General features: G+C 37.9%; 1 protein-coding gene across 2 annotated transcripts in view; it reads left to right on the top strand.

Annotated features, from left to right (window-relative positions):
- ajap1 (adherens junctions associated protein 1) overlaps window positions 1-23644 on the top strand; it is a 57434-nt gene extending 33790 nt beyond the window's left edge. The window contains exons 3-6 of one of the 2 annotated variants that reach the window (XR_004340271.1): window positions 14618-14705; window positions 14846-15088; window positions 16749-16877; window positions 18494-23644. Coding sequence is in view for 1 of the 2 variants with exons in the window: in XM_032570502.1 (XP_032426393.1) it covers window positions 14618-14705; window positions 14846-15088; window positions 16749-16821 (404 nt within the window). In the remaining variant the exon portion in view is untranslated. Of the gene's footprint in view, window positions 1-14617; window positions 14706-14845; window positions 15089-16748; window positions 16879-18493 lie in introns of those variants that run through there. The other variant, XM_032570502.1, reaches the window with a different exon arrangement.
- The last annotated feature ends 3289 nt before the right edge of the window (window positions 23645-26933 follow it).

The raw sequence follows: 26933 nt of genomic DNA, 5'->3' as shown, positions 1-26933 counted from the left end.
TGTAGCATTAACAGCTGCAGTCTGAAATTTCTTTAACTAACTTGAGACTTCAGTAATAAATATGAAAGGTGTTTGCAGTTGTTCAGTGTTTCAGTTTTGTTCATCTGCATAAATATTTATCCTGCTAATCATATTCTGCTGGTTGTTTACTTCATCCCACCTCAGGATTTTTTTTCTGCCTCCTACTCCTGCTTTACAAAAAAAAAATTACTGTTTCACTTGGTGTTATGCAAGTTTTATTTTAAGGCTACCAGCAGCATACATTTGATAAAACTATTTTTCATTTTTACAAGCGGACAAACATGTACTTTTTACATATGCATATATTTTGCATAAAAGCTTTGACTTAAAAAATGTATAAGAGCTTAGACCCTGTGTCAAAAGGATGAACACTAAGAGGCATATATCTGTGCAATAAATAGCCTGCATACACTAATTCACTATGACTCATAAAAAGAGTGAAAATCATTGAAAAATGGAATATATTAACAGTTAAAAATGTACAAAAATATCATATTTCTGATCTGTCTGTATATTTAAATGTAGAAGAAGTCATACAGAAGTCAGATGTGGAGAGAGGGCCTAAACAACTGACAGCAGGAATTTAACATTGTGCCAGATTTTATTCTTTGCACATTTAAAGTAAGACGAAAGACATTATAGCTTGTAGTGTTTTTATTGTGGCTGTCATTTTTATGAAGAACCTTTATGGCACTAGGTAATATCATGTTTACTAAGTTGAGTAAAAAGCATTAAAACAAATGTATCTCTCGTAGAAGCAGCATAATCTAACACAGGAAATAGTAGAAAAATCCTACTTATTATTTTCACAGTTTTATTCAGTGGCAAAGTGAATCGTCTGTTATGACATAATTATTACGAATTAAATAGCGCTACACTTACCTCTAATAATTTCTATAAAAATAGATGCAACTCAGTGATTTTCTGTTTATACATTACTGTTCTACGTTTATATACATATATAAAATATGATGTCTTTTACATCAAAATGGGAAAGAGTAGACAACATGCTATTTACATAAAATAGAGAAATCACAAAATAGCTGCTCACCAAATCTAGTCAGTGTTTATATTAAGAGCAATTCTTACTACGTTTAATTGAGACGAACAAAACTGAACCAGGTCCAATATTAATCTTTCCATCACACACACTGAACATGATGGTAAGGGAGGTATCACAAGCCCAACCCACGCCACTCGAGAATACCAGCATTTTGGGGTTTCCATAACAACTACTTATTGTAGGGCTTTTATGAACATCTTTACCGGGGGAGCAGTAATAGTGGAGAGTGCTGTACGTTTTACATTGAAATAAAAGTGTAAAACGGCAGTCTTTAAAATGTTTCATTGTCCTTTCTGCTTTTCAGCACATATTCCACTGACACACTCCTGTTGGTCAGTGGGGTTGGTGTTACTTATGAGCAGTTTATTATCACAGTCAAGAGGTCACATAATACAAGGTGTAAATGTTTCCTAAACCATCTGGGGAAAAGGAGAAAGATTCAGGATTTATAGCAGAACGGCAGTGTAGACAAATAGCAGAAGAGAGGAGAATAATAGGCTTGTAGCTGTTAGATTGTTGACTGCAGAAAGATCATTAAGTTGGTGTGGCAACCTTAAAAAAAGCTCTTTCACTTAAGCTCCTGTGGGGTTCTTTATTAAAGCAGTAGTTCAATATATGAAATGCAGTTAAAACCAGATGTTCAAGAGAGCTGTATAAATATGTCAGGCATTGAAAATAGATGTTTTATCTTTTAGACAAGCATCTGGTTTCAAGCTGCACATTGAAAAGAATGGTAGTAGCATTTGAATGCTACACTGTTATGCATCAGTGCATTTCAGTTTTTGTAGTCGGATTTTGTGCTGCACCTTTGTTCCTATAAGGATTTGGAATAAGCAAAAGGTTCAGGCTCCTGTTAAATATGAAAAAGATGTTAATGTTTCCTCGTCTTACTAAATAAATTGTCTTGATTTTTAAAATTAGACGTATAACCTCATTCTGGTGAAATAGCAGGTAGCAGGCAGTGTTTTGATGCAGATTATATGCCGTCTGATACAGTAACAGACAAAGCCTCATCTTAATTCAGATGGGAAGTTCATTTGACCTCATAATCGAGAGTGTTTCAGGGTGAAGGAATGAATTTAAAACATTATCTCGGCCATCAGATCAGATGAATTTTATGATTTGTTTTTGTTTTTTTTTTTTCTTTTTTATTGCTTGGGATTTCGACAGTTCAGGAACTGGTTTGTTTTGGTTTAAAAACCGGCCATGTGGTGACACAGAAATAGTCCCTCTCACCACGCTCCATGTGTGAGTCATGGATGCTGTCTGTAGGCTAGGGCAACATCACTAAAGAGCCGGCCTGACTCAGCACCTGTTAACGTCGAAGCTGTTTGTCTCCATGCCCAGACCTGTTGGATTATATATTCAGAAGGGGTTTTCTTTAAAAATAAGTAGATCAAAGTTAATAATTCAAACATGCATAAGATTTTGTTACGCTATCAGCTGAATGACTACCACTAAAAAAGCAAGCCACAACATTTTTGCTAAAATTGATCGAGAGTTTCTGGAAAAGGAGTTGGGAAAAGTTTTGCTTGGAGAAGAAGAAAGTGCACTAGGAAATAAATGATCTATTTGTGAGTGTATCAGAACAACCTCCAGGCATTTTTACACTTAATTTAGTTGAAGGAAGAGACAGAAGTCTGTTTTCTGTTTTCTTTTTTCTTGGTTGTGTTTGCCTTTACTATAATGAGATGCTTTCACCGAGTCCTGCACAATAAAATGACATCTAATTTCTGCTTTTGATTCAAGTTTTGAGACTTTGTCAAGTAAAATGCATCTGTAAAAATGTTTTTGCAATTGAGGTTTCTGCACACTCAAACACGTGTGCCTGTTGAAGAGATTTGTGATAAGTGATTCAGTTAGTGAAACTCGGATTACAGAGAGAAACAGGAATTAATGTGTAAAATCTGCATGTGTGACAAGATGAAACCACAAAACTGTTGGACATTTTGGCAGAATCTATCTTTTTGTCAAGGCCTTAAACTGATTGGCCAGAATCACTTGCATCAAGATTGGAAATTGCTGCGTTACCTTCAGAGTTCTTCTGAAGCGAATGCAAACTCAACAACTAAAAGTAGAATATCACATTGAAGCATTTAATAAAAGAGAAACATTTTTGGCACAAAAATCTCAGCTTAATGATAAAAGTGTGCTTAATATATGATACCAGGTTATTTTTTTAGATACTTATCTGACAAATCACAACATGTATTCTAATTTATTGAGTATGACTGAATTAATTCCAGAGTTGAGTTTAAAAAGTTTCTTACACAAGTCAACACCACTAATCTAAGTGGAAAAATTGAAAAGTTGGACATTTTGTTGTTTCCGGTAAGAGGGTCGAGACGTTTTTATAGGTGTTTGCATGTTATGTTGGTGGCAGAACGTAAATATTTGTACAGTTTCACAGTAGATAATAGAATAACATAAACTGGACATCTGTTTTTATGTTAGCTATTGAAGTGTTTGAAGTGTTACCTATTAGCTAAATACTTACACTCCTCAGTATAAAGATGTATTTCATTGTCATATTGGATTAATGCAATTTGGGGTCAGAACCCATACTTAGACAATGCCATTAATTATTGTTTTAATTGACTGAAGGAGCTTCAGTCTGTCTTTTCAAGAACAACAGTGACTTTTCTCTATAAAAACTGTTTTCACAGAGAATGCTGGACAACATAATCAACTCTTTTATGATCATTCAAACTATTTCAAAAATAATGAAAAGTCCTTTAATCAGATCGGTGTCCTTCAGAAAGCAGCCTTTCGCGAGATTTCTGCCTCATTTAACTAGTTTGAGCTATTCCCTTGCACATCATCAGTCAGTACATGCATTGAAGTTTAATGACTTGCTGCCTTCAGTGGGTGTAATTCTTCAATTAGCTGATTTCTTGCCACAGGCCAAGCCCAAACTGAGAAAGAAACACACAGAATACAGTGTTGGTGATAATGTGTGTTGTCTTATAATAATTACTTGCCACTAGTGTGCATAATAAGCATTTTGAATGTCTCAATTAGGTAGGATGAGGCAGGAGAGGGGAGGGAGGGGGGTTAGGGATGCTGCAGCTCTGAGTGGATGGCTCCTGTTGATCCTGCTTCCCTGGTGCTCAGGTCATTATACAGGTGGTGAGGAAGGAGGGGGGGGAGGCGGGGGAGGGTGGAGGCGTTTAGTGCGGTGGTTCCAGATGCTCGCTGATTGTTCTCCGTTTGAGCTGCTTGTAACTCCGGCTCCCCTCTACTCCACGCAGATGGAGCTGTCAGCTCCATTATGGATATGAAATGATTAAACCTCCAGTCAGCAAACCACTGCTGATAACTTAGGTCTTGTTAGATGGTCTGTGGAATGAGAGATTAAATATTGCAGCTTTTATCAGAGTAAGTAAAACCTTGATATTGTTCCTGGGAGTCTATAAAGCCTGAATGTCATTAGAAGCAAAGCACACTTTGGTAAAAAAAGAAAAGAAAAAAGCTATGAACATGGTCACAGTACTCAGGTAGGCAATGGCCTTTGAATAATGCTTGGTTAATAGTGAGGATCTCATATTGCGCTAAGTATATATCTTCCAATACCACCCAGGACACCTGGTTATATTTTAAAATGGTGGACCAAATTGATCACCAGCCTGTAATGTTGATAAATGACAGAATAGATTCACTGGTAAAGTTTAAGGGTAGATTCACACCAGCCCTCTTTGGTCCGCTTTAATCAAACTCTGGTTTGTTTGCCTGGAAGGTTCAGTTCTTTTGGGGAGGTGAGAATGTACAATAAAACTCTGATGCAAACCAAAAAAAAGTGAACTCTGGTCCACCTGAAAACATTGGCTTGGTTGAAGTGAACTCTGGTATGCGGACCGGAGACCGCTCCAAAACCAGGAAACGGACCATAGTGCAGGTGATTCCGGGTAAAACCACAACAAACGTGTGAGTCTAGTTCTAATGGCTTTTGGTCTTTTGCTGAAGAGAAATCCTATAACTGGTTAAATCTGATGCTTCTCCAGTTTTGTTTACATTTTGTAAAGAAAAGAATTTCATTCATGTCTTTGTCATTTGTTTTCTTCTTGTTTGTTAAATTGTTTATTGATACAATACACAGGTAAAGGGGTAAACATTCTTTAAGGATTTCGCTCATTTGACAGCACCAGCTGAAAATGTAACACATGTTGCAATGCTGGTCCCCGATCAGGCCGAGTCTATCGGCTAACAGGTGTGAAAACATCCTTCATACAGTGGACACTGACTGTGAAACCCTAAAATTAAAATAAAGGTTTTTCATTAAAAGTTAAAAATCAAACTATTAATTTAACACAGCTGAAAGAAAAAGCTAATGTAACTAACTTCAATGAAAACTTAGATTATCATCTGAGCCTGTTTATATTAATTTTCTCATTATTTGGTCAAAATGAGACAAGTGAACATAGCTAGCATTAGCTTTAGATAAAACATTAATGCTGTCTGAGGTCAACATACTTGTTCTGTTAGTTGAAATAATGTAAATAAGACATTCCATTTCTTAGTTCGTGTTGTAAACGTGGCTCAGAGAAGTTCGACAGAAAAAGGCGGTCTGTGAAGGATGAGGAGGCTTTTTCTTCTGTTTTCTCACTCATCGAAGTGGGTCACAGTTTATGACTAAATGTTAAAACCGCCCAACTTTTAGCCCTGCAGCATAAACCGGGTATTTCAAATAATGAAGTAACCCGGCAGGTTTTGTTTTTTTGGGGCGGGGGGTTTGTGCATGTAAACTATGTTAAGTGTTTCATAAATCAATTTCTAAGAAAGCTGGCTGTGTGAACATTGTAAAGCAGCATTTTGACCTCAGGTAGACCCGTAGAGGCGTACAGTACAGCCTCTTCAACAGCCAAAGACACAGAGACGGAGAGAAACCACTTTTCCCAACAGTTACCATGGCAATCCAATAAAATTGCCATAGCTCTCGGGATTGACTCACGATAACGTGGGTAAAATGAATCTTTTTCTCAAGCATTAAATCTGGACTTAAATGCTGATGCCCGGTGACAGCCGAGCAAAGTCAAACCCTCTGTCCCTTATTTACAGACGACTCCGCCGAGAGGAGACGGACGGGCCGCAACGAGCAGATGTCACCTCACTTTCAGTCTTTGACTCCTTCTTTCTGGCAGCATCTGCCTCATAGACACAAAAACTACAGATGTCGAATGAGAACCTCTGGAGATTTTGTTTATGTCACTCTGATAAGTTGCAGCAGAATATGTTATGTTAAAAGGGTTTTCTTTATATTTATAAAACAGGGTTTTGGAAGGAGATAAAATCAGGAACTCTCAATTTGTTCCTCCTGCTGTTTCAAGTTGGGGTTTTTTTCTGATTTAAAAAAAATAATTCCTTTCGAAATCCTGACAGCACAGGGTGGCTGTTTGAAGCAGTGGCACTTCTCAGCCCTCTTAAAATTGCTGTTATTCTCATTTGTCTGCTGTGTGATGAGCTCTTGAGTGTTCTCCCGCTGTTTCTAATGCAGACTCAAGATGAGTGTATCTCCCTTTATGGGGACTATCATTGAGGCAATATACCATGGCTGTCCCGTTTTCTACCATTTTACCATTTTGCAATGCAGGCTGCCTGAATTATACAGCAATGCCTTTGACACTGAATGAAAAGGCATTTAGAGTAATTGTATCTGATCTCTCCTTCTCGTTCTGCCCTGTGCCTCTCTCTCGCTGCTGCTGCTTTTGGCAATGAGTGTTTTAGATTGCTTGGTTACTCAGTGGAAATCAGCCTAGATTGACACTTTGACATTAATGTTAATTGGAAATTCTGGGTTATCAGCGAGCAACCTTTGACGGAAGTCTTCCTCCACCGTCCCGAAAAGGTGCCAGGTTGCAGGAAGGAGGGCGTTGAGGCAATCACGGTGAGGTCGCGCAGCACATTAGCATGGACTGAATATTCTTTTGCAAATGTGCTCCCTGGTTTGAGGGAGTGAAGAGGTTCAGGCTCTTTGAGCTGCAACTCTTTATAGTGAAATTAAATTCTTATATCTTTCAGGAGCTTTTTTAAGCAAACAGTAGTCGCGTGTTCATCACAAATGTGCGCAATACTTTGTTGATATTCCGCTCAAGTCGAAAAAACACAATTTCGCAATTTTGCGGCGTTTCCATTGAATAGGAAAAGTATTTAAAATTGCATGTCATTAAGATTGTTCTCGCAATAACACGTTTTAAAAACATGCTGCGCCATCATCCTCCTACCACTTCCCATTGTCTTCTTCATCTTTTCCATGAGTAGTAACATCCGGTGGTTGATCACAGGATGTGAAAAAGTTTTTTTTTTCCATTGCAGCTTTGCAAAATACATTAATTTTGAAACACCTAAAAATCTTACATTTTTTGTTTTCAAAAAATTGTTGTTTTTTCAAAATTTCTTCTTGTTTGTTTAATTGTTTCTTAATTGAATGTTTCCATTAAATGAATTTATTTTCATAAATCCAGTTTGTGTGATTTAAAGTGGGAGTCAGTACTGTTGGCAGTCATGCAGAGAATGATTGATACTGAGACAGTTCAGTAAGCACAGGCAGCTGTAACTCATACATGCATGCCAGTGATTCAATATAAATTTAATGAGAACATTATTTCTCATTTCCAAGAAATGTTACTCTCGATTTAATTAATAGTAGGCACGCGCCGACATGTATGTGTCCAGGGTTATAAAGGTTGTGGTTTCGAACTACCACAAACAAACAAACTATTGTTTGTTTGTCAAACCAGACCTGCAGTTTAAAGACCTTTCGAAGCGAAGCGACAGAAAGTGCTTTAATTAGCGCTTTTCCAGCGCAGCCTCTCTGACCCTCACCTTCTGCTGCGCAAAGGCATCAATCTGGCTGAAAATGAGATTCTAGACTTTTCCATTGTTTACACAAAAATAAAATTGTATATGTTTACAAATAATTACTGTTGGAACAAATAATTACTGCTGGAACAAAAGAGACAGTCATGGTGTGGAAACCAAAATCAAAATAAGCACAGCATTAATGCGGGGAAATACCACCTACCCATTACTCTTAATGCTTTTAAGACTAGAGTTTGGAAGGTGTAAGAAGCGTTTGTTAATTTTGTATTTTTGCTTGGATTCAAAATCAAAATACACCTATAAAATACTGGCATAAAGAGCATTATTGACAATGTAATAGCCAGTAGTAGTCAATATGTTATTTCAATAGCAACAGTCTGTGTAAATAAAAGCAATTAGATTAATTTACATTTTACTTTTAAATCTTTATGTGAAATCATGTTATTTTTCTCTCAAGCCACAAGAATCACCACACGAACGACTTCCTGTTCAAGGATAACATCTGAGTACGACATTTAAGAAACTGCTCCACACCAGCGTTATTCCACACGTAGAGCTGGATACTGTAAATAAAAACAATGAAAACCAAAAGTAATTTTAACAACAGTATAGATTGATACTTAATGTTTTAAACAGTGGCATCACACTGAATCGGCAAAATGTTGCCTTTGTTTACAGAAAATAATAGTTTCAACTTATGATTTGTTAACATTACCATTTTAACAAAAATCCTAACATTTATTTTCTAACATTAATCTATTCATGTTATATAAAAGCCGTAGCTTGGCATGTTTAATACCAATGGGGTTTTTAGAGGAACTGGAGTTATGAAGTCTTCTCATTAATAGATTGCCACCATTATGGCGAGCTGAACACATATGCTCTTTTGAGACTTAGCCAGTTCTGTGTCATTTTTGATTTGCTTATTGTGTTCTGTTTTAGTTTTTGTTCAGATGTTATCTCATAGTTTTCCTCAGTACCTTAGTTTTCTGAATCAGGTACCATGTGACGTTCGTGGCTCAGCATGCCGGCTGTTTTCACCTGAGTCCCATTTAACAATTATGGATGAATTTGGATGCGACAAACACAGTCACATTGGCTGACTTGCAACAGATGCTGTTTGAGGAATGGGGTGACGTCCCACATCACTGTGTGACCAAGCACAACCAGCTGTTGTGGTTGACTGTCACGCATCACTGAGGCCACTGTTTGTTGAATGGATACATCTTCCAATTCCCAATTTGTCTAGCTTCTTCAGCTTAAAATAGAGAGAGGATTTGGAAGTTTTCCTATGGGCACAAACCAGGTACTAAAAAACAAACTCAGGTTTCATATAATTTCTCCTTTTTACCTCAACAAGATGCATGCTTTCATCACTTAATATATGAGCGTTACTTTTTCAAACTTAATTCCTTTTTGAGAGTATTGCGCCATATTATAAAAAATATATGAATGGCTTACATTTTTAGTTTTGGCAGAACCTTCAGAAATAAAACAGCTGTGCTTTGTAGTGCAATTTATTTGGGCAAATGTGAAATTTGGACTAAACAGGCAAATTCTGGTAACGCTGGTCTCAGTGGTCTCAGTCTCAATGAATGCTTACGTACAGCGGGAATGCAAACGAAATATCAGTTGAGCCAAAAGGGAGGAAATAACATCCCCTCTAACGATGATTTACAGACATACGTAATCTGAAAACTTTTAAATCCTCACTCAGCTTCTGACCAAACTAGTCATACTCTCTCGCTCTCTGCTGGTTTCCTTCTGTACTGCTCCATCCGTCTCATGTGTACAGACCAGCATGCCCAGTATGAGCCTCGTGCTCATACTGGGCAGCTTTCTTGTGATAGCACTCCAAACAAGCAGCAGTTGCGAGGAAAAATTTAGAAAGTTTTGGTTTTGGCATTTAAAAATGTTGTTGCTGAGGAGTAAAAATGAAGTGTTTTCCTTCTGAAGCAGGATTTTGTTTGCAATGTTTAGGAAATACAACAATAGAAATTAAACGTATTTCTCTTTACAGCAAGCCGACAGCAATAAGCAGCTGAAAGGCAGCTATTAACTTACTTATTTCACCTGAACAACATAGTGGACCTGGCTGGCTTGTAGTTTCAGGCCACATTGTTTAAAAATCTTTTACTTTTTCTATTTTGTCTTTATTATTAGCCTCCTACGAGTTGCAACATGTGTTTCATCTTTTTAAGGGAGGATTATTCTCATGCTTGAATTGTTTTCCTTTGAAAATGACCAGATATGAAGAGGAGTCCTACTTAATTGGTAGAAAAGTTTAAGTTGTCTAAACAGTACTCTATTTATGCAAGCAGAATTCATTTCCATGGTTGCAGGGGAGATTTAGCGCCTCGAGTTTAGTCTCTTTCAATAGTGCTGTTGCCTGACTTTGCCATAGACATGCAACCACGGCCTGACCTGCTCATTCCTGTTTCAACTGATTTAGATTGTTTTTTTCTAACACATAAAGTAGAAAAAAGTGCCTAAGCGTACACACTGTTGTTTAAGGCATTTGCAGGCTAGAGAATAATGGAAAGTTATACCTGTGTAGCTTTTATTGAACAGAAAATAAAACTGATTCCTTTTCAGGATTTGATTTGCTGATCACAGATTTCTACAGGAAAAATGTCTGGTTCTCAGATGTGGTTCATTGATCTGTACGTCTCGAATCAGAGGGTTTTAATTTGTATTTTTTTTATTACAACAACATCCCCATGGTCCTCAGCCAGTAGTATGATGAAAATCATGAAACAAATGTGTATGTAAGATGCATTTAAAGATATTTAAGTGGAAAATCTGGTAGAAATTAAGCTTTTTAGAAATAGCTTTTTTGTTGATCTGGGCCCCGTCTTCTCAGAGTCCTCTCAGTGAGCTCCTTCCTGTCTTACTGTAGCTTAGGAGTGATTCAATCAGCTGCTGAGAGGGACTCTGAGCGAGGTGTCCGCCGAAATTCCTATCTCAGTGTGGGGGTGTGGTTGAAAAACCTAAAGATTATTAATTTTGGCTGAGAGACATTGTGAGGTTGATTCCTGATGCAGGAGCAGGTGGTTGATTAGAAACTAGGTGCAGCTGTGAGGGAAGGCAAGTAACTAAAGTTGATAAGAGTAAGTGGGAACAAAATGGCTGTTAGGATACACAGGGAACATGAGGAACAAGTAATCAATCTAAATACAGAGACGTATCTCAAAATTCAAACACCCCAGAATCGTGACAACCACCACTGAATCTCTATGTTTTTGACAGTAATTTGACCCCAAAACACCTTACCAGGTATTTTAAAACACCTTACCAGGTATTTTAAAGTAAGGTGGATGCCAAAGGTTATTTCTCCAAATCCTTACTAGGACAAAATTATTTTATATCCACAGGCCAAATTTGGCTCCTTCCAACTGGCAGCCATGGGTGAAAACAGGACTGGCCTCTTAGATGTGTGACTGCTGTGCTCTCTGAGAACTTTTAAATATTGCTGCTTAGCAAATTGGGTTATGAGAGGTTTGTGTGGCTTAGACTCGTATTTTCAGCTTCATTTGTTTCATTAAGGGAGTATGCAGAGATTGTATACATATTTTGGCCCCAAATGGCATCCTGATGCAACTCTTAATGAGCTACTCTGACTTAAGTACCCTGACTAAACTGCACACAAAATGTTCTTGTTTACCAGCTGTGTCAGTCAGCTTCCTCTTATCAAAATTAATAGAGCAGCTTCCACTGGAAGCTGGGAGCAGAAACTAATTTACCCTTATAATGTGTTTTAATCAGTTACTGTTTTACAGGGAAAAATCTACTAAGTGCAGCTTTTGATTTAAAATCCACCATCTGGAAGGTTTCCCTTTTCAATTTTACATCAGTGGAACGCAAACAGGATTCCCATCAGTGGACACCTCGACTTTTGATTGAGTTCAGAGAAACAGATGCTCATTTGTAGCCAGATTCCTCCAGCTCCATCATCACACGGACACAGAAAGAGAGAGGGAGGCGGAGGGCAGAGATGAGTGGGTCGTTGAAAATGCAAATGCCAGCGCCAGAGAACTAAATGTGCTTTTGTCATGACGAGGGATTTGATCGCGCTGGGAAGGTGAGGCTTCCTGGGCCCAGCCAGAGATATTAATCCAAGCTTGACCTGGTCTGATTTTTTTTTTTTCTTTAACTCGTGCTCACAGAAGGTTGCTATCTGAGAGGGGGGCTGTCCAGGCAGCAGGGAAGCTGGGGAGAGGTTGAGTTCTTTGCCAAACCAAAGAGCAGCACTTCCTTTTGAGCATTTTCAGAAGACAAATTGGCTTGGATCAACAGCTAGGCAGCTGGCTGATGGAGAGGTGAGATGTATATGGCCCACATGGGCATTTTCATCATAACGGCTTTTCTTTTTATTTATATATTTTGTCCCCCTGCAGTATGTCACCTGCTGCAGTGTGTCATTCTGCCCTATTTGCTCTCATGCTCTATCACTCACCCACACAAATACACCTTAAAGTACAGTGCAGTGGTCCTGAACTAATCCTCCGTTTAAACACGTCCTACACAGTTGTGTTTGTCGCTAACTGCCTTTGATAATAAAAAGGAGAGAGATCTCACTTGAGAGTCTGAAAATAGAAAAGAAAAAGGATGTTGCTTTTTTAGATGTTCCCATGCTGTTTAGAATAAGAAACAGCATGGGAACAGTCATTTTTAGAACATTTCTAGAACTAATTTTATGGCCTTTTGCTGCTTGGAACAGATTTATAATCTGGGTTGTGTAATCCTTTTGAGTTGATCATCGACAGCGTAAACAATAAGCATTTTCTTGGTTTCTTTCTCTACTTCAGTAGTAGAGAAAGTTCAACCTCTGTATCTGCTGACCTTCAGATAGTAAAATAAGGAACCTTTATGATAAACATAATTTAAAGTGCCATTGACTGGTGCATATGAATCAAGATAACTGAACTGTCTCTCTTATTGCACCAGTTGCAAAGTCACAGGTGTGGCCTCTGGAACTTGCACTGTTGATTAGTTCTGGATTAGTTTATTGTAGGGGTGATTCTTGGTCTGACCTTTAGGAGTGCTTCAGCCCCTCCGTAAAAACTGACAGGACTTTTTGACTGACGCAATTGTTAAAGTCCAGGGAACAAACAAACCCTTTTAAAAAACTGTTTACCCCCCTCGCCTGTGGTTGCGCTGCATCAAGACACAAGAAACCTCCAAAGAAGACATGAGCACAGTTTCTTTACGGAATGTAAACAAAAATGGCATCATATTTTAGCAGTTGTAGGATTTCTATTTTGTGTTTGGTAAAAAATCACAAGCTTCTTCTTCTATATTCTGGGTAAATATTTTGGTTATATTTACCCAGAATGCCCTGTGTATTGTGCTTTTGAAGCAGTATATGGTCCGCTTGGTGATCACATATGCATTCGAACCATGACAGAATTCACGTCACGCAAACCGCGACCTAGGTTTTTTAGGCAGACCTAGGTTTTTTAGGCAGACCTAGGTTTTTTAGGCAGACCTACAGTAGGTTTTTAGGCAGACCTACAGTAGGTTTTTAGGCAGATCTAGGTTTTTGTGCATAAAAACCTAGGTCTGATCACTTCTGAACTCTGATATGTGTCAGAGTTCACTTGTGCTTTCCCTCCTCCCCAAACAAACGATTCTAGGCAAAGGAACTACTAGAGCTTGATTAAAGCAGACTAAAAATATCTAGTGTGAATGCACCCTCAATGTCCTTCTAAATCATTGAGATCTCTATTAACACCCCTGCCATATGTAGATTTAAAAATATTTATTTATTACCAAGCTATTTCTGTCTTACTAGAGTAACTAATATTGCTTTGGAATGACCCAGCCAGAACCCAAATTTTAATCTGAAGGAAGCTAAAGATTTTGGTGATGGGAATTAGACCTAAATCCTTGTCATTTGGAGTTGGACTGTTTATTAATGATCTCTCCATTGGCTAATGAGAAGGGTACTAGTGATTTTAATTCAGTTTTTTATATGTTTACTTGGAGGCTATAAAAATTAGGGACTTTATGTTTTACTTCACAAACACATCCCCTTTATTTCAATTCTATAAAGGATCAGTCTTTTCATATTATAACATTTATAGTAGTACATTTTGTAGAAAGATGACTCTTAAGAAGAAACTAAATGTGACCCAAACAGCTCTGGGGAAACCAAGCAAATAACTGTATGACATGAACCTCATGTATAGGATGAATACAGAACCTTAATCCATATGATCTGATCAAAATTAAGTTTTGTTGCTGAATGTGAAACCATATTTTCCATAATGTTTTGCCTTGTTCTTTAGGTAAGAATCCAATGTTGTCTTCCTCAAACTCCCAAAAGTTCAATTATTTTTGTTTCTTTGCTGCCTCCTCAATCTGTCACCCTTTTCAAAGAACTCAGATTACCTTTCAGGCTCTGCTTTTCATCAGATATTTTATGTGATACATTGGATGAAAAAAAATTTGCTTCTACTCAAAGCTTAAATGAAAGCCTTCGGGCAAAAGCTGCTTACTTTGAGGTGCGCAGATGTTACAGCATGACGGTGCTCAGGAAGTGGAACACTTGTTGGAAAACTGATTTTTGAGTTAGATTTTTTTTAGGATATTATACTGTTTCTACAGCTATCTGAAATACCTGTAAACAGCCTGTAAACTCTAAGGTATAGTGTACACAACTTTAAACTAAACATTTTCTCTGAAAATCACTGTGATTTATGTTTTTTCTTGCAGGTTTGGCAGTTCACCAGATTATCACAATCACTGTGTCTCTCATCATGGTGATCGCAGCCTTGATCACAACACTCGTCCTTAAAAACTGGTAGGAAAGATTCCTTTACTTTTCACTCACAGCACCTTGTCAGCAGATCCGCTTCTGTTTTAGAGAGTCTTACTAGCTTAGTCAGAGGTGCGAGGTATGATTTTATGTTTGTTTCTTGTCTTTGGTGCGTGTTTTTGTAGCTGTGCGCAGTCTGGAAATGGCCGCCACAATAGCCATCAGAGAAAGATCCACCAGCAGGAGGAAAGCTGCCAGAACCTGACAGACTTCACGCCGGCCCGCGTGCCCAGCAAGGTGGACATCTTCACTGCCTACAACGACAGCCTGCAGTGCTCACATGAGTGCGTACGGACTGCCGTCCCCATCTACACCGATGAGATGATCCAGCAGACACCTGTGTACAAGACGGCTTACAATGGAAACAGGTACGATGGTGGAAATATGACTAAATGAAAGAGGGAAATAACTTTTCTGCTTGCTTGCCAGAAATAATGTTGAATGCACTTGAAAATATAGAATCACTTGTGTTGTTGGTGTCAGGACCTGTGTTGTTTTGAGTTTTTGATTCTAGTCTCATTATATCGTTTCTTTTTTTTTGATTAGACCGCCCTTGTTTCAGTTTTACACTAGTTCAGTCCTTAAGTTATTTTAGTTTGCTATGTCTAGTTATTTGTGTTCGTTTCCCTAGTTACCCAGTTTGTGTACTCTCCCTCGCCCCTGTGCATTTTTCTCTCTCTTTCTCCTCATACCTGCAACCCATTTCTGACTAGCCATCTGTTCCCTGTTCAGTAATCAAGCTACACAGTTTATATTCAACTTATTGCTGGTTCCTCCTGTTGAATCCCTTTTTTTTCTGATTTACCCTACTAGTTGTTCTTCCTGGTTTTTGTGTCTTTTGTTCTGCTCTGGCCCCCTGTGATTCTTTTTTTTTGTAAGTTCTTTGCTCTCCATTTTTATTAAAACTTCAACACTACTTGCCGTACCTACCTTGCTCCATGTAGGGTCCTCCATTACCACAACACATCACAACAGTTGGCGTGTGATTTCTAAAATGTGATGAGAATACAGTTACCCGTCTAATATGGTAAATAAATCAGTCTTTTTAATAAATCAGTATGATCTCAATCTAAACATCTGTTTTTTCGCTGAAGGAAATCTTTAAGGATAAACCTTACAAAATCCAAGGGAAATTATTGGAATTACTATTGGAATTTTTACCTAATTCCTACAAAATAAAAGTGAATAAATCAATTCTTCAAGTTGGGTGGAGCAGATTGTTTTTGACAGGAACTATTTATTATTAATGCATGACTTCCTGTATTCATTGAGTAGAGAAATGCTGTAACACCAGCTCATTTCTCTTACCCTAGTTTCTAAATGGCAAATATTACAGTGCATTCTATTCAAATAAAGTAGATGTGCATTGATCTTCATGAATCAGAAAATGACTCAACCACATCTTAGTCAGGATGATGGGAAGGAAAATATTGATTTGGTTTATAGATTTAGGGCAAACATAAGCTTCCATTTTTCTGTCTGTTTTCCAAATAATAAACGTGCAAATTCTTTACAACCATGTTAAATGCACTTGTATCACTTTATACCCAAGAAACTGATAAAACAATTTACATTTTTGTGTCTGTATTGATGATTCTCCCATTATGTGGACAGTGCAACATTAAATTGGTCTTATGCTGACAGTTTTTATTGTCCGGGTGACGTTGCTGGGGTAAAAGACCAACAATGATGACAAATTAACAGCTGTACATCGGCAGTGACGATGAAAATGATTAATTTAGTGTCTATATTTAACAATCACGGGTCACTGAAAGCGTTTTTACCGCTTTATTTTACAGATGTAGCAAAAACACTTCTGATGAGTCATGCAGCTTTTTTTCAGTATCTGACTGCGACAACATTATGCTGCTGACAGAGACGTTGAAGGCTAACTAGGGGCATGATTAGACCTTAGCGGACACACGCTAATAAAATCTCTGGGGTTAAAAGACATGCCTTAGCTCGGTGTTTCATTCACTTCAAAGTCAATTTGGTTAATGATCTAACTGCCTTCGTTTTACCCAACAGGCCCTCCCCCACCGAAAGACAACTGATTCCTGTGGCCTTTGTGTCGGAGAAATGGTTCGAGATCTCTTGTTGATGAGCTTGTAGGCTTTCACTCATTTACCGGGAAAGACTTCATGAATCCACGCTCTGGTGGGTACTTTTCCATGTTACCTCCTCTTACAAACTGTCGAGTGAGCTTCAGCCGCCTCAATCCCCCTGTGGTAACGCTGCCCCACTTTGGGAATTGAGAGGAACTTGGCATATGTTTGTTATTTGTGACATAATTGTGGATTTTTCCCATATCCTGTGTGGAAGGAAAATCAGTTCATAGCAGCATCTCAGAAATGAGGTAGTCGCTTGGGCCTTACTGCAATTCTTGTGAATGCCACAACCCTTGAATTTGTTCACATTTTGTTTATTCATAGCCACAAACCTTCATGTATTTTATCTGAATTTGATGTGTTGGAACATCACAAAGTAACACTTACAGTGCCCCCCCAAAAAAAGATTACTCACCCCTATTTACTGTTTTATTACTTATAGAAATCATGATAAACATAGTTTGGCTACTTTGACAGGACAAAAAAGATTTATGTCAAAGTGAAAATTTCCATCAAGAAGTGGAAGGAATTTTGCAATTTCTTTGTCAAAAAAAAAAAAGCCTAATTGTGCTAATCACAATTGATGTGTAAATGTAACAGTACAACTGGCAAAATTTCCAAGGGGATGGATCATTGTAAAAGACATTGTAAAAGGATGACAATCTGTTAGCGGCCATAAAAAGATTTGAGACTGAGATTGAAGGTTTCGTTCCGGCAGGACAGTAACTAACAACAAATATCTAGAGATGCAGCAGAATGCTTTAGATTGAAACATATTCTTGTTTTAAAGTACAATTAAGGTACAACTCTAAATCCAGTTACGCATCTGTGGCATGTCTTGAAAATTGAGGAGTTGCTATTCATTCGTGTTGCTATTCATTCATTCTGACTGACCTTGAGCTCCTTTGCAGAGTACACTGGGCATAAATGTTATTGTCTTGATTTAGAAACAGAATGCATTGAAGTTTGTGGTGGTGGCTTCATAAAATGTGAAAAAAGTTCAAGCATTTTAAATACTTTTGCAGCATACATCAGCACCATGTGATCACACCTATTTCTTTTGACCTAAGGATCAAAAAACTCTTTGTCCTTTCATTTCCACTTGCATTCCTAGAGTTTGTTCACAAAAAGAGTAGGTTTATACCTTCCTCAAAAACTTTTGCTTGGCCAGTACATGCTAGGACTTCCAAGAATTTGAAATTCAGTGTATAAACCTTGAACACATGCTTTAGCGCTGCAGTATTGGTGGGGGTGGTGTAACTATTGAGCCAGATTTTCAATTAAACGGATTGCCTGCAGGTAAAGTAGGGAGAGGACAGGGTGTCATGACATTTGTTGTTGCCTGGACACACGTTATAAAGTTCAGCTTTTCACAGAGTACTCCAGATCGCATGGCTTTGAATGAAAAAAGACTGCTCGCCATTTGTGGAACCTCGTGTATTTATTAGGATTATTTGTCTAACAATTAGCCGTAGTTGTATAGTTTTTTTGCACACTGCGAAATGAGCAGCATGTTTTTCAGGCCAAATTGGAATGCCACCCTCCCCTCTAAAGCAAGTAGAAAGTAGGCTAATTTAGAAAAAAAAAGAAAAATCATGTCTGTGTTGCTTAGCCTCGTAATGAGGAGTAACTGGATTGTTTTTGTCTTTCTCTGCATTTCCACAGGATCCAGTTGGAAACAAGAAACACACAAAAACAGCTTATTTTGTAAAATAGTGTAATCTCTCCTCGGACACTTGTGAAGATATTTATTTTTCTAGAGATAACAAGCTGAGCAGCCGTGGAGCTGCTCTTCCATCTTTCCCGAAAAACAGCATTCATTTAGGTAGAGAGTACATATATATATATCTAAGTATATATAGATATATTTACAGGACGTATGGGACAAGACTGTGGAAGACAAAGGAGCCCAAGGAGCTGCTTTAGGTGGAAGTCAAACTATATATTTCTGAACAATGTGCCAATAATGCCACTATGTGCCACAACTTGGATAAATGGAAGTTTTAACAATAACTGAAGGACTAAACAAAGTGTGTTGTATTAAACCTGTATCAGTTCTTATTGCTTTATTTATTTTCTTTTTTTGTCCTTTTTTTAAAGAAATGTAAAAAAAAAAAAAATACTTCAAATGTATTTGAAAATGTTTCGAAGTAATTTTGAGAAATGTGTTGCAAAGGAGTCCAAAACATATTTCTACGAATCACAAAAAAGAGAGTTAGAAAAAAAATATATAGATGGTTTATGCTTTATTGAACAATTGACTATAAAGACATAATTTGTATTAAGTCCCATTTTAAAACCAGAATAGTTATGTCTATTTTTGTACACCTAGGAATTAAAAAAAAAAAAAAAAAAAAAAAAAAGAGAGTCTGCCGCAGCACCGACAGTGGAAGTCTGGAGAACGGAGGACCGCTGCTGTCACACGCCCCCCACTCTTAGCTGAAACTATTACAAAGGACCCCATCTGCATCTGGCTCACGCCAACCCAATGCTCACGTCACTGCTTCTTAATCATGGAGGTTAATCAAAACAGATATGGAAGGTATTTGTGGTGAAGGTGTATGCAACAGCACCGGATTCATATAGCTTGAATGCAGAGAGTCACGAGACACTGCAGGGAACTCCACGGGATATTCATAGCACCTCAGGACTGTCCAGGTTTCATGCAAAGTACAAATGAGTCTCTTACTAAGCAATTAGTCAAACTAAATTCTGATACTTGGTATAATTCAAATGGAAAGTGGAAAAAATGAGGCTCAAACATCCTCGAAAATATATGAATCAGTTTTCTGGGTGAAGAATGGGAAGCAACAGAGGAATAATCCTATGGCTCAAAATGATCCTCAGCAAGTTTCCTTGACCAGATGTATTGCAAAGGCCACCTCTCTATAGACCCACCTGGTCCTCTACCAAAAGGAAAGCAGTTCAAGGAGAATAAAATTTAACCAGTTTCAATCCAAACAGACTGTTGAAATAAATTATCCAGCCGTATCTGAAATAATTCAATTAATAAAAGTTGACACTCCCTGATTGTTTTGTTAAAGTCAAAGATTAAGACAACCCAATTACCCACCACCAAATTGGTTGAAACAGTCTCTGAAGTCAAGTGGAGTGAACTGCATGGTGAGAAGAATAGCAGCGCTCTCCCAAGAGCCTCCTAGCACCAATGACTTTATTATTATTAAAACTTAAACCTCTGATTACCTTTGTGCTACGAAGCTCTTGTGGAAACTGTCTAATAATCTACCTGTAATTGTGCTGTAGGTTTGTACAAAGCACAAACACAATTCTGTAATTGTAAACATTTTTTTTTCTTTTGCTGCAAACAGCAATATGTACAGATTTAATCGGTTTCACTGGGTGTTGGGAAAATTCATTTCCAGTAATTCACATGGGTCCTTTTTTTTTTTTTAAGACTTGTACACAATTCCTAAAATGTACCAAGAAAACATGGCAAATAATTTCAAGGAGGCAGTTTCACACATGACTGGCTGGAGATCGTTTGGGGATTCTACATAGTTTGGTGCGATTTTTCTTTTTTTAATATTATTCTTAATGGGTTTTTTTTAAGTGGCTGTTCAATTAAGCATTTCATTATAGAAAAGTTTCTTCTGAAGATTTGGTCTCATAGTTGGAAGTGTTTGGGATGAAGAAACTGTAAGCAGGACAAAATGCAGAGAAATTGATGTTTTCAAAAATGATGAACCTTTCTACAATCACTGTTGTAAAGAAAGAATTATGAAGAAATAAGAACTGCTTGTGTCTTAACACTTCCCAAGAGGCAAAGGAGCAAATGGTAAAAAAACAAAACAAAAACAGGTTACCAGTAAAATAGAGATATTCGCTGCTACGTTTGCACATTTTCTCGCTAGCTGTTCTTCCGGATTTTCATTTCTTTGTTTTCAAGGCAGCCTGAAAAATCTCTGAAAGAATTTCAGGGGAAATGCTGCCACGTAGTTTCTAGAACATTCCAGGACTGTGGTGCATGTGTGAAAACGCCTTACGTGTAAACGCGAGCCCTTGTTGAGGTGTAAAAAATTGAGTTGGGATCAACACTGTGGTGCAAAACTCCTGCTTTTCGGCCCAAAAAACATTAAAAAAAAAATTAAATTAAAAAATGGCTCTAATGAATAACGCATAACTGGTTCAGCCTCAAACGCGTCAGGCTGTGTTGCGTCTTTGACATAACATATATTTTTTGAATGAAGACTCTTACCTTCTCTATCAGAGGGGTTGTGAAACCTACTGTATATTACACACGTGTAAATGTATTTTCTATATATTTGCTTCTACTTGTGTACAGGTGTGTTCTATTTTTCAAGGTCTTTCCTGTTGTTGGGAAGGCTTCGAGCTAGGTCGGGGATAGTGTCTTTGTTTACATGTGTATCTACAGTATTTCTTTCAAAAACACAAAAACTAACCTTGTGCCAAGCTTCTTCTCTGCACTTTCGAGCAGTACTTGTATGATATCTTTAGCTAACCAGTATAAAACTTCAGTAGATGCTGCAATAGTTCACTGGCTGAAAAGTGGAAGGTCTGAAAGTAAGAATATTGGGAGGCTTCATCAGGTTCTGGTGCATTTATGGATTGGCTGGAAAACCAATGACTTGCTCTTCTCAAACACTTTTAAGTGGAATTTAATATAAAGAGCACCATCACATGAATATTAATTTAAAAACAAAACAAAACAACCGATGCCAAGAAACCAACTAAACTTGATCTATGTTGAGTTCCTTCCATCTGTCATTCTTTTTTTTAACTTTATTTATTTATTTATTTTTTGCTACGCTTGCCCCAGAAATTTTAGAATTTGGCACAAGCTTCTCTGGAGGTACTGAATCCATCTACTAATGAAGTACATGATGCCGGTGATGTAAAAATAAAAGTGTTAACTGAATGAATGAAAACACATAGTCTGAAAACAAGTTCTTTTTCTCAAAGTTATTTCCTGGTTTGTAAAATCACCTGCACATTTTAACCTGTATTGCTTCAATGGCAGTCCTGATAGTGGTATAACTGGGATGTCTGATTAGCATGGAAATACAGACGCTTTAGCAAGGCAACCTGTGTAGACCAGTTGCAGCATAACACCATAAATGCAACATATGAACTCATTTCTTTTCTTATCTGGCTACACAGTTTACTTCCCTACAATTTTCAGTTGCAAATACTGAGGGAATGAAATAAATTCTTCCCCAAGTCGGATCTGATTTTCTAAGCGGGTGCATTTATTTTGCGCAGCGGATGAATATTTTGCAGCTTCTGTTTCCGTCACCTCACTCGCCTACGAATACTTCCCCTCAGCACAAAGACGCTATCGACCAGCAGAGCTTTGCTCTGTCAAGACGAAGGATAAGACAAATTTACAGGTCCTGTGATTTGTGTTTGCATGTGTCAAGACATATGGAGTGGAACTTATCGACATATGTATTGTTTAAACATCTAAATGTTGACTGAACATTTCCAAGGTTTGTTTGTTTTGGTTTTTTTTTTTATTTCCCAGCCATATCGTTAAAGAGCATTACCATAAGAGGAAGAGAGTCGATGAATCGAGTCGGCTTCGTTATCAGGCTTTTGGTGTCCGACGAGCCCAGAAACGTGGCGTTGACAGCGACAAGGTGGCGGTTTGAATTTGATCAAAGTCAATAGGGTGCTCAATGAGGCGAGACTCTGCAGGAGGAGAGAAATATTTGATGTGACAATAAATCTTACCGAATCAATTCCTTAGCTGTGAGGAAACTGTAGCTCCTCACTCCGCTTCTCCTTGTTTCAGGAAAATCTCGTACTGTGCGCTTACTGTAATCGCAGCAGAGGGCTCTGACTCTGCTCTTGGGTCATGTTTTTTATTTTTTACTTTTTATTACTATTATCCACAAGAGCTAAAGCACTGCTGGCGCTTATCTATACAGTGAAAGACTTGGGAACATAGAAGAAAAAACATTTTTTGTTTGCAGCACCCCAGATTTTCTCATTACGCATCGGCGAGAGGGGGGCAGTAGTAACGTGACCCAAATCTGCCGTTGATTCACACAGAAGGCCTCTAGCACTGTAAGATGCCTTTTGCAGCAGAGTGCAGATCCGAACTGAGTGGCATGTAAAGGGAATCTGAGAAGCAGGAAGGAACAGGAAGAGAGCTACTGCAGACTGGTGGGGAGCGTTTAGTGACGACAAAATCGGAGGCTGAAGTTCAGCTAATATGGGAGAGAAAAATAAAAAGTGTCATTTATTATCATACGTTGTGTTTACAGGTGGGAGGGGGGAAGTAAACGAAGAAGATCTCTGGTTTTTCTTTTACGGGGGAACGGGGCTGCTCATAACGGGAACACGTGCTTTGATCATTCACACTCGATAAAAACTCATTCATACTTACGATGAAGGAAAACGACTCCAGTTGTGTTGTCGCCATAAAAATGAAGAATTTGTACTTTGTGACTCTTAAACTTTTTATATTCGTGTTTAATATATCAATGAGTACCTCTGTTAACTTTTCTATTAGACATATGACTATAGTATATAAATGCACACACACACACACCTGCACACGCCACACACGTTATACACCTCCAAAAAAAGGGACTCCAGTCTGTCTCTGTGACGGCTAAACGTTGTATAACTTTTGTTTTGTGTCTTATGAACTACATCTCTTCCTTTTGTAGTAATTGGTAAACGTTTCAATTTCCAGGTGACTATGATTTGGTTATTCTTGTACTACTAAGCTCTGTATTTGCAAGCACTGTAAATGCGATTCTCACTGGATTCGTCCTCTGTACATTTAGTACTCTGATGTTGCTATTAATAAAACATAAAACAACATGAGCTCGTGCTGTAATGTTTTTTTGAGTTGTTTTTTTTTTTTTGTTTCGTCTTGTGGTAAGAGCAGAGAAGTAACTTCACTAAACAGCTGAGAATAACATTACTGGATATACAATGTGAATCTATTTAAGCCGGAGAGTGGAACTTTATAAAAAATAGTTTTTTTTACAAATTTGATAAAAATGTCACTATGTCGTGATAGTATGTTATGTGACAGAATTTGTGAACACAAATCCTCCAGCTCCTCCCTGAGTTACTATCGCCATCTGCAGGAATACACTGCTCCTGGTCAAAAACAACCAATCAGAGCCAGGAGGAAGGTTTTAGTACTGTTAATCATCCTTGTGTATGCGCTGCTCAATGTGCTAATGATGGAAACAACATACCGTTCCAGGTAAACCGCTTATCCGCCGTCATTTACCCTCTCAGTTTCAGACTGAGAGGTGTATCTCTGCAGTTAGTACTGGGAGCACTGGGAGAAGGCAGAGTAGCTGGATTTTTTTGTTCACATATTATCAGTCTCAAACTATGCTGTCACGACTAAGTGGCAGTTTTAGCAAATATGTAAAGGAGTTTTTTCAATAAACGACAGATAATGCTGCTTTAACAGTCGCAATTTCTCTTTGTCTAGATTTAATTTATTCATAAGACACAATTACTGCTAGCAAGACATAAGTGAATAGATCAGAGAAATTCATGTTTATTATTATCTTACATAGACTTTCATTTTTGATGATTTGTTTCATCTTCCTGATGAAACAAATCATCAGGAAGATGATTTGTTTTGTTTTAAAGAATATTCATGTTGACGGCTGCATGGTGGAACAGTAGGCAGCACCGGTGCCCTGCAACAAGTAGCTCCTGGGTTTGAATCCCTGCAAACTGTCTGCATGTTTTCCTTGTGCATTTATGGACATTCTCTTCAGGTGCTCTGACTTTTTCCTACAGTCCAAACACATGATTGTTAGGTTACGTACTCTCTATAAATTTGTTCTGTGTTGCTCTGTGATGAGCCAGTGGCCTTTGTAGTGTGTATCCCAATGACTGCCAGAGATGAGCGCCGCCCTGCAGCGGTTAGCAAGTATGGATAAATTCATGTTTAAAAAAAAATATGCAAAGATGAGGTGAGCTCAATTTCTTGCTAGCATTACCTCTGTGTGATCAAATATATAATTCTGCATGTAATCTTCAAGTGTCATCACTTCTGTTTACGACCACAACTGGATGAAATATGTGCAGACACGGTACGGAAATATGAACTCCACAAAGGAAGCTCTGTGCTGCAGAGATACAGACCAGATGCCACCGTGCCACCGCATGCGCCTTGATGTGTGGTAATGCCGTCCTCTACTTGTTTTGGTGCAAGTTGAACAAAGCAACTGGAGTGCTGCCTTGGACAGTCTGAGGCTTCCCATAAACCCTGAGCTGAAAATTTAATACGACTGGCTTTTAGGTGAAAGTGGCTGTTACTGCAGAAACGAAAGTGTTCAAATTCTGGTTTGTCAATCTCCATTACAAAAAAAAAACCCAGTCAGATATGTAGCGCTATTAGTGAACATGTAGTTGTGATGTTTAAATAAAATTGCTTGAAACAAGACGAGCAGTTTTAACAATGCTGTCGGTTAGAATTCTGTGTTTTAAAAAAAATTATTGGTTGAAATAAATTAGGACACCCTCGCCTAAAGATGCCTTGAATTACAAATAGGTACATGCTTAGAAGACCATTACTCAGCATTATGGTGGAGGTTTGCCCTGTCTCAACTCAGGCGTTTTGTTTGGTGTGTTCCTTACACTTGGAGTGAACAGCACAGGAAGATCAAAGAAGCTGTCTGAGGACTTCAGAAGGAGATTGTAGCGGCTTGTGAGTCTGGTCGGGGATTTAAAGATGTTTTGAAACAATTTCAAAATTGACTATTACATTGACTACACAAAGTTAATGGCAGCAAAATTTCTGTCATTGGCATTAGTCAAACAAGAGAACACAGCATGTGTTGCTTATCCATCTGTTGTTTTTTTTTTTTCACTTTTCTGTGCCTGTGCTGCTGGTAGATTTCTCAAATCCAAAAAAGTATTATGCATGCCACAATATTATTTATAATTTCACTGTTCGGTAATTATCATAATGCTGTGCTTCTTTGCCCGAGGTTTAATTGAATCATATGGTGCAATACTTCTATAATTATTAAATGATTGGTGGTTGATAGTAATTGCCATTTGCAGAATGCAGATTGTAAATAATAATAAAAAAATGTCTATTTGAGATTACTGTACACTGGAATGATTATAGAAATAAAAAAAAAAGAAACCACTGTATATTGTCTTTGTTTTGGTCAATGGGATGTAGTCGGTGGATCCATATCATGCGTTGGTGGTTCAGTAACTTGACAAAAATAACTGTGGCACCATCGTCGGCCTGGGTAAAAAGCTTTAAAATGAACTGTGGAATATTTGTAGACAAGGTTGTTACTTCTCCAATAGCTATTTTTCAACCTGATTAAGGTGTGAAACATCTCTACAGCCGGCTTTTCTTTTTGTCTGGAGGAACTCGACGATTAATAACAGCTCAGAAAAAGGTTTTGTGAGTACAGGGGCTGATTATCCCTCCTATAACGGGTCTTTAAAGTCCACTTTAGCTGCATGCCTGCACAATATGACACTAGCAGATAAACACAAAAACATGCTTTACTTTGACTTAAGTTTGCTATTTACCATTTGTCTTGTGAATGTCACTCAGTTTAACTTTAATACAGCAGGAAATGAGCCTGCTTTGAAAGGATTTACCAGTGGGTTTTCTCTCATGTAGCTTCACTTCACAGTATGATGTGAGCACTTTTAATTTTTTTTTTTAGACTTTCATAACAGACCTTTAATAATACATCTGGGGTTCAGTGTTTTTCCTACATAGGGTTTTCTCAAGACACAGTTTATTGTAGCCCATAACTTCTCATGCTAACAGGGGAAAATAAAGTAATGGTGAAGAAGCTGGTTTCTCGTTACAGTTTTTCTCTGTCGCTTTGGTGCTTTTCTCAGAACAGAATTGAAATTCTCAAAACTACCAGTTCAGTCTTGAGATCATTCGGCCACGTGTGTACACCAAAGCAAAGCAGTTTCTCATTTATTTGAACAAGTTGCAAATGCTTATGTACAATTCTCTGCTTTCTCCTACGTTTTCAATTGCTTGTGTCAAGTTCAATATGGATCATATTGTCTTCTGTCTCAACCTACACAACATTTAAGCAAAAGATTGTCATGTAGATCTTTGCATGCAAAACGCATTACCAAATTATTTTGG

Source organism: Xiphophorus hellerii, chromosome 1 (assembly GCF_003331165.1).
Source record: "Xiphophorus hellerii strain 12219 chromosome 1, Xiphophorus_hellerii-4.1, whole genome shotgun sequence".
NCBI lineage: Eukaryota > Metazoa > Chordata > Actinopteri > Cyprinodontiformes > Poeciliidae > Xiphophorus > Xiphophorus hellerii.
Note: the sequence above shows the minus strand (reverse complement) of the source record. Positions and strands in the feature narration are given on the sequence as shown.